The sequence below is a fragment of the Neovison vison genome, chromosome 1 (assembly GCF_020171115.1).
Source record: "Neovison vison isolate M4711 chromosome 1, ASM_NN_V1, whole genome shotgun sequence".
Classification (NCBI taxonomy): domain Eukaryota; kingdom Metazoa; phylum Chordata; class Mammalia; order Carnivora; family Mustelidae; genus Neogale; species Neogale vison.
In genome coordinates, this window is record NC_058091.1 from 7,930,284 (window position 1) to 7,937,622 (window position 7,339).

At 46.3% G+C, this 7,339-nt stretch overlaps 1 protein-coding gene across 2 annotated transcripts; it reads right to left on the minus strand.

Moving 5' to 3' along the window:
• Positions 1-1,383: 1,383 nt before the first annotated feature.
• On the minus strand, positions 1,384-7,281 carry MRPL18 (mitochondrial ribosomal protein L18). Of its 2 annotated transcripts, none has more exons than XM_044242856.1 (4): positions 6,527-6,731; positions 6,047-6,233; positions 2,385-2,616; positions 1,384-1,892 (listed from the first exon to the last, which is right to left on the minus strand). In XM_044242856.1, the coding sequence occupies exons 1-4, from the start codon at positions 6,576-6,578 to the stop codon at positions 1,821-1,823; spliced, it is 543 nt and encodes a 180-aa protein (XP_044098791.1). In that variant the 5' UTR covers positions 6,579-6,731; the 3' UTR covers positions 1,384-1,820. The 2 variants fall into 2 exon arrangements, with proteins under 2 accessions (XP_044098791.1, XP_044098799.1); XM_044242864.1 differs by having other exon boundaries at positions 1,825-1,892; positions 2,534-2,616; positions 6,527-7,281.
• Positions 7,282-7,339: the final 58 nt, after the last annotated feature.

A 7,339-nucleotide genomic window follows, 5' to 3' on the forward strand; every position in this document is an offset into this window, starting at 1 on the left:
GCGCTTCCGCCGCGCCGCCGGCCTTAAGGAGCTCGCGCGGCGATTGGCTGCGCGCCGCCCCCTGCCCGCCCACAGGTGTCTGCTTGCGCACCTCCGCGCCAGCTGGGGCTGCAGGGGATCCCGCCTTCCCAGCCAGAGCCCAGTTACTGTGGCCGCAGCGATTTCTCTGAGGTTGCTGGAAGGGGCCACTTACATAGACCTAGCGTATTAAGAGGAGTGGTAGAAAACAGTGCCGGAGAAGGGTGCGCGCAGACCGGCCAGCAGCACCCGAAGGAACAGCAGTAGCGAGGTAAGCACAGCAGCTGTGGCGAGGGAAGGGGCCGCATCTCATCCACGTTGGAATCAGCTCAGCTGGGCACTTCGGCCCTAGTGAGCTGGCCCAGTCCGCTCCCCCACACCCCACCTATTTCTTCACTTTGGTCTGCAACATCGTCTGTAATACCCTCTCCCAAACTTGCCCCAAAGACCCTCAGGAACTGCCTATCAGACTGAGGGAATCTGGTGAAGAGATGATCTAGGGCCATCCTATTCCTTGCAGAGAAAACCCCTATGTCCAGGTGAATCCTATTTTTGTCATTGCCAATTTCCAAAGCCACTAGTCCAGTCTTTGGTCTTTACATCTTCCCTTGGACACCAGACTTGTTTGAAAAGCCTTCTACAACTACAGTCTTCAAAGTGAGATGCTCCAATCTTTAAGATGAGGCAAGGAAATATCAGGCCTATAAGAAACACTTTTAAATGTCTCCACTGGGGTATTTATTGGTCACAAGGGGACCACTAAGTCACTGCATTCTGAAGGCCTCTCAGAACCAATGATACTTAAAAAAAAAAAATGTTGGTGCATACCCATCTTTTTAAAATATCAAACATTCATAAATGTAATATTTTAAAAAATAAAATATCAGACACTCAGATTAGAAATAGTAATGTTATTTCATTTCTGTATAAATATGAGATTAGGCCACCACCCATTTAAAAATTGGGAAATGCTCTAGAAGCCACCTTAACTGCTTACAGGTTCTTTCTCATCGCACCAGGCTTAGAGAGCCAAAAAGTTATCTTGATTTAGCTGACTCCTGTCAAAGAGCTGTGGTGATGCCCACCTAGCCCAGCTTCATGTTAGATTCCGCTGATTGCACTTCAAGCTGCTTCTCCTACCCAGCAGATTCTCACGTCAAGCCGAACTGCGCATAAGCCAACCCTGCTCTCGTCCACCTCCACTTTCGGTTCCTCTCCGCGTTCCTTCTTCTTTCACATCTGGTTCTGCATGTCAGCGATCAAGAGCCCAGATAAGGTCATGATTTGTCCCTTTTATCTTCACAGCACTGTTTATAATAATTAACTGAAAAGGACATTTCCTATTTTAAAAAAAGGTCCACAGTCTGTAGCAACAGCTCTCATTTATTGAAATCAACCACTATGAGCTGGACATGGTAACAAGCAGTCTGTACAAACCTCGTATGTGTACTCTCGCCACAGAGGGCTCAAAGGCAAAGATTTCACGCAACCAAAAACAGCTCATAATCTGCGTTTATTCTTTAACTTATAAACATTTGTCCTTGCAAAGTTAATCATAACTGACAACAGCTTTTCTCAGATACTTCTGTCCAAGAGAGGGGAAGAATTTAGCCCTTGATTAAACCACCGCCCCCTCAACGCGCACGCAAGGGGAGGTGGGGATGACCTTAACTAGGGACAACACTTCACAGTTACATGATTAGACAAAAATTCCAAGCTGGATGTTCTTCCAGATGCTCTCTTCTGGAGGACGGAACAGCTCACAGCTTTTGTATTCACAGGTTCCGAACAATGCTCCTCTCTCATTCATAGATTCTCCGAGGCTCCCGCAGCACCACACCACCTTCCGTCACGGCACTCTGCAGTCGTTTCATCTGGTTTTGAAGACCCGAGAAAAGGAAAAAGTTAAGTCAGCACAACAAGGAAGCTGACAATAAACAGTTCACTTCCCATGAGAACTAAAACAGCTGATTTGCTCCTTGCTACTCTTCAGCCTGCACAGATTTTTCCAGAAAGTGGTAACGATGACACAGATAAGAGACTCTAGAGATGTCGAAGATTAGCAGCATTTCGTCATACAGACAAGATGTTAACACATGGACAGGGAAGCAGAGTGGGGGACATCGTGGCTCTACAGTCAGTCACCCTGGACGCGCTCGCGACAAGCCAGCCTCAGGTGACCTGGGGCATAGGACTCCTGACCTCTGGGCTGCAATGAGGATGGAATGAGGTCACACATGTCAGGATACCCACCTCAGCATCTGCCACATGGAAAGACTTAATAAATGCAACTATTGTTACTGTGTAACGACCCGCTGTCAGGAATTCCTACTTTTTTAAAAGTAAGTACATGAAAACCAAAATACCGAGTCTGAGGCTGCCTCCCAAGGAGTGGGCTGGTAGACCATGAAGTTGATTCCTGCCTCTAAGCACCGCTCTGCCAGCACTCGTCCTACACTCTCACAGGCCACCACATTTCTGGTGCTGTAAAGGTGCTTTTTAATAGCCCATTCCCGAGTGGATGCTGAAACCACAACCTGGCCGCTGCGATGCTCAACCCGCGCTTCTACGTGATGCTGAGTCCTGATAACTCGCAACCTAAGTGAGATGAGGAGAAAAGAAAATCACAAAAGAGTCCTAAAGGTAAAAGGCCTCAGGTGAATAAATGCCTACATATTTCTCAAGAATACAATGTCTGTTTCACTTACTTCAACACAGTTAACCTGGATTTGACTTGGAAGAGCTGTTTTTCCTGTCTTTATGAGGATATCCTCAATAACAATAAACCAAACATTTCCACTTAACTTCAAATATCCAGGAGAAACCTGGTATTTGAGATGTGAGAATTACACAGCATTACTTCAAAAAAGGATTTCAGGAGGCAGAGCTAAGCTCTGTGACCCTCCAGTGAGTAAGGATATTTACTTACGTTATGTTTCTACTTTCCAGCTAACACTAAAATAAATGTAAGATCGATCAAAGATTTAAATTAAAAACTGAAATTGTAATACTAGCAAGCAGATTTTTTTACAACGTCAAACTAAGTCTTATTTATTTATTTAGTTAGTTTAAATTCAATTAACATGTAACATTAGTTTCAAAGTGATTCATCAGTCTTATATAACATCCAGTGCTTATTACATCACGTGCCCACCTTAATGTCCACTACCCAGTTATCCCATCCCCCAACCTTTCCCCTCCAGCAGTGCTCAGTTTGTTTTCTATGATTAAGTCTAAAGTAAGCCTATTTATACAGGACATCAAACCATGTCATCCAACCTTTATAAAGAAAAAATTGACCAAGTTTTCTACAGTTAAAAAAATAGTAAACTAAAGTAAAAAGGCAGCAAGAAACAAAAAATACTTTAAACACATATTATTCATGGGGCTAATTTCCATACATGAGAGCCTCCTATAATTAGTTTAAAAAAAAACTTTGAACAGACCGTTCATAGCAACAAAATATTAAAGACTCTTGGGCCCATTAAAATACGCCCATCTCAGTGATGAGATGCATGGACTAGGCAATTCATTGCTACCCTGTTTGGGATCATTACGGTAATCATCAGTAAGAAGCTAGCTCACGAAGACAGCCATACGGTGGTATTCTATACAGCCACCAGAAAGAATGACGTAGCACTTCTGGCAGTTGAGCACCTACTGTGCCAGGCACTGTCCTCCTGCTTACAGGCAGAGCTCCTGTTTCAAAATGATCTCACGTTTTTCCTTTCTTTCCTTTTTCTTTCTCTTTTTTTTAAGGTCAAAGAAACTGACACAGAAAGGTTTAGTAACTGCAGCAAGATTACAACTAATGGTGATAGAACTAGGACTTCAGTCAAGGGGTCTGGCTCCAGAGCCACTGTTCCTCAACGACACAAGGAAGTATTCTGAAGAGGACAGAGAGGATTCAGATGAAAAAGATCAGATGACAAAGAGTGTACGTGGTAAGCTAGTATTTGTAATTTTTTAAAAAAGATTTTATTTATTTATTTGACAGAGAGAGAAAGAGAGAGACACAGGGAGAGAAAGCACAAGCAGGGGAAGCGGTTGGCAGAGGGAGAAGCAGGCTCCCAATTGAACAGGGAGCTGATGTGGGGCTTGATTCTAGGACCCTGGGATCAAGACCTGGGCCAAAGGCAGACGTTTAAGGACTGAGCCACTCAGGCGCCCCCAAAATCACAGTTTCTTAATCAAAGGTCAACAGTCCTTTTCCATTAGGACTCAGATAGTAAATGTTTTAGGTATGTGAGCCCTGGAGTCTCCTGCAACTGCTCAACTCAGCCATAATAATACTAGAACAGCCAGGTGAAAATGAGTGGTGGTATATTACAATAAAACATTCTTTGTAGATAATAAAATTTGAATTTTATATCATTCTCACATCACAAAATATTATTCTTTGGGATTCTTTTTCACATTTTAAAGGAAGGAAATTTTTAGCTTGCAAGCCAACTTTGGCCCATGGGCCATAGTTTGCTGATCCTTGTCTTAAACCGTTTGTTCAACAAAGGCATAGGACTCATCCTCTCTAACATCACTTCCTATTATAATATGCCAAAATGCTATATTGATAATACTGTGAATACACCATATAGGAAAAAAGAAGTGGGAAAATAGATCTCTAATTACTTAAATGATCCAATATTAAGTAAATAGGTTGAATGTGTCAAAAGAATTTTAGATTAATTCAAGTTATCTGCCTACTACTCCCTTTGACTCCTTTCTATGTACACTAAGTAAAAATGTATCATAGCAACTGTAAAATTTTATTAACCTTATTCCCTCTTCTACAACAAATCATAAAATTTTTGCTAACAAGGATGACATGCAATGCCTTTTAAGTGCCATAGGCCTAAGGTTTGTTGAATGAATATGTCACACAGTTATGACTCCTATGTAACTTGCAATTACAATTTTATATAGTCTGTAAGAAATACTCCATTCATGGGGCGCCTGGGTGGCTCAGTGGTTAAAGCCTCCGTCTTCTGCTCGGGTCATGATCCCAGGGTCCTGGGATCGAGCCTCACATAGGGCTCTCTGCTCAGCAGGGAGCCTGCCTCCTCCTCCTCTCTCTCTGCCTGCCTCTCTGCCTACTTGTGATCTGTCAAATAAATAAAAATCTTTTAAAAAAAAGAAAGAAAGAAATACTCCATTCTTAACAAATGCTTACTAAGTAAATAACCAAGTAAATAACATAAAGCAGCACAGTGGTAACAATTTATAGTATCTTGGCTCTCAGGCAGGTCAGACAAAAACATGTTTATAACTTAGCTCTATAGCTTATTAACCTGGTCTCCCCTAAGCCTCGATTCTCTTGCTCCCATAAAATAGAGGAAATTACTGTACCTGCTTCATAAGGTAATTCTAAGGGTGAAATGAGAAAGTGAACAAAAAGCAACTAAGGGTTCCTGGTAGATACAAAGTGTTCAATAAATATCCATTTTTATAACAAAGAACAGACTCCTCACTTGTCTCCCTGCTTCTATTCTTCCCCCCCTTACAAACTCCTCCCCAAGCAACCAGAATGGTCTTCAAGGTCAAAATTTATTAAATTCTCTCAGCTTCCCACTATTGTGAAAAACTGTGAAGTGCTTACTTCAATGATCTGTCTCCCACCTACCTCACCGTTTCCATCTCACACTGTTCACTCCTGTGCACACCGAGCTCCAGGTACACTGGCCTTGTGGTTCACACACACGAGCCCATCCCCACCGCGGCCATCTCCTCTGCCGGGAATGCTCTTCTTGGCAAACTGTCTTTCAGGCGCCCAGTCTCCGCCTCCGAACATCACCCTCTTTAAATTTTCTCCCTGACCCTGACACCTATTTATTGTCTGTCTCTCCGGGCCCATCCCCGCCTCCCCGCAAGGTCCCCGGACCCCCATCCCCGCCCACTAACCCCTCCGCCACCCAACGGCTGCTTCCTGAGAAGACAATCTCCAGAAATACCTGGCCGGTTGACTGAATTGAAACAACTTGTAGGGTACCGCGCACTGCTATGTAAGACCGATTATAGCCGCCTTCATTACCTGTGCCAGAACTCTCGGGAGGGCCACGCTGTCCCCCAACCCCGCTCTTTCCTGGCCACTCCTAAGAGTTCCAGATTGCGGGGGTTCCGATTGGTGAACTCTGGGGCAACAGCTCCATTATCCAGAGGGTCCACGTCAGGCTTCGGCGCTGGCTTGGAACTCGTTGAGAACGCTGCGACCCCACACCCTAAGAATGGGAACCACCACATGTATCTTGAGAAATGACAAACACGGACAAAACGGGACTATGACCCCACCTCTGTCCCCATCCACTCCCCGGAAGGGAGACAAGAGGGAAGTCTGGTCACAGAGTACAGTCATCACAGACCCTGGTTCTTAATTTCCTATTGTCTCCGCAATGCTGTTAGCCAGTATCCTGCTCGGGGGTGACGGGGAGGGGCGGTTAACAGAAAACGCGGCTTGCAAACACACACTTAACGTGCAGGCCCTGGGGGGTCATCTGAGAGAAGCCAGAATTACCAGGGTTCCTGCAAACCGACAGCCACTCCCAGAGCCGCGACCGGAGCGCCATCGCTGAGGGATCGCTGGCAAAGCCTCAGAAACGCCTCGCGCGCTTCCCTCATCGGCGTCCCAGGCGCTCGCCGGCAGCAGCCATGTTAACTCCGGGAAAAGCTTTTGGATGCCGGAGGTCACCTGCACCTGGACCCGGAACTAACAAGTCCCGCCGCCCAGCGGCTGACCGGCCGATCTGTTACCTAGGCTCCTCCAATCACTGCCTGCGCTGGCGTGCACGTGACGCTGCAGCCCGCCAACCACATCGCAGCCACGCGCTCGCGGGCGGGGCGTAACCCGCTAGTTTGGGCTCCGCGTTCCGCCGGGGTTGAGTTGCTTTGTTTGGTCTCAAAGCGACCACCGGTCGCTATGGGAGCCACATGCAGCCCCGCTGGACAATGAGGAAACCCGGGGCAGCGCAAGATGCGGTTTCTTTTCAGAAACCGTAATTGTCATTTTTCCCATATGGCCCATGTAAAGCTCTTCCGGGCCACAAGCCTAGGCCCGTGAGCGCAGGAACCGAGCTCGTGACTCGCCACGTGCTCGCCGAAGACCGTTAAAAGCAAACCCGCGCGGAACTCGCTCAGAAGCCCAGTTTTCCCGTGAAGGGCCCACCCTCTCTCGTCACATCCCTACTCCAAGCTCCGCCCTACCGTCCCCCTTTTCTAGAAGGCACTAGAATGTGCAAAGGCGCACGCGCAGCGCGCGCCTGGAAGAGGGGAGGAGAAGCTTCAGCCGAGCACCTCCTTCCTTCTCCAGGGCAAGACCCTGACTTCCGTT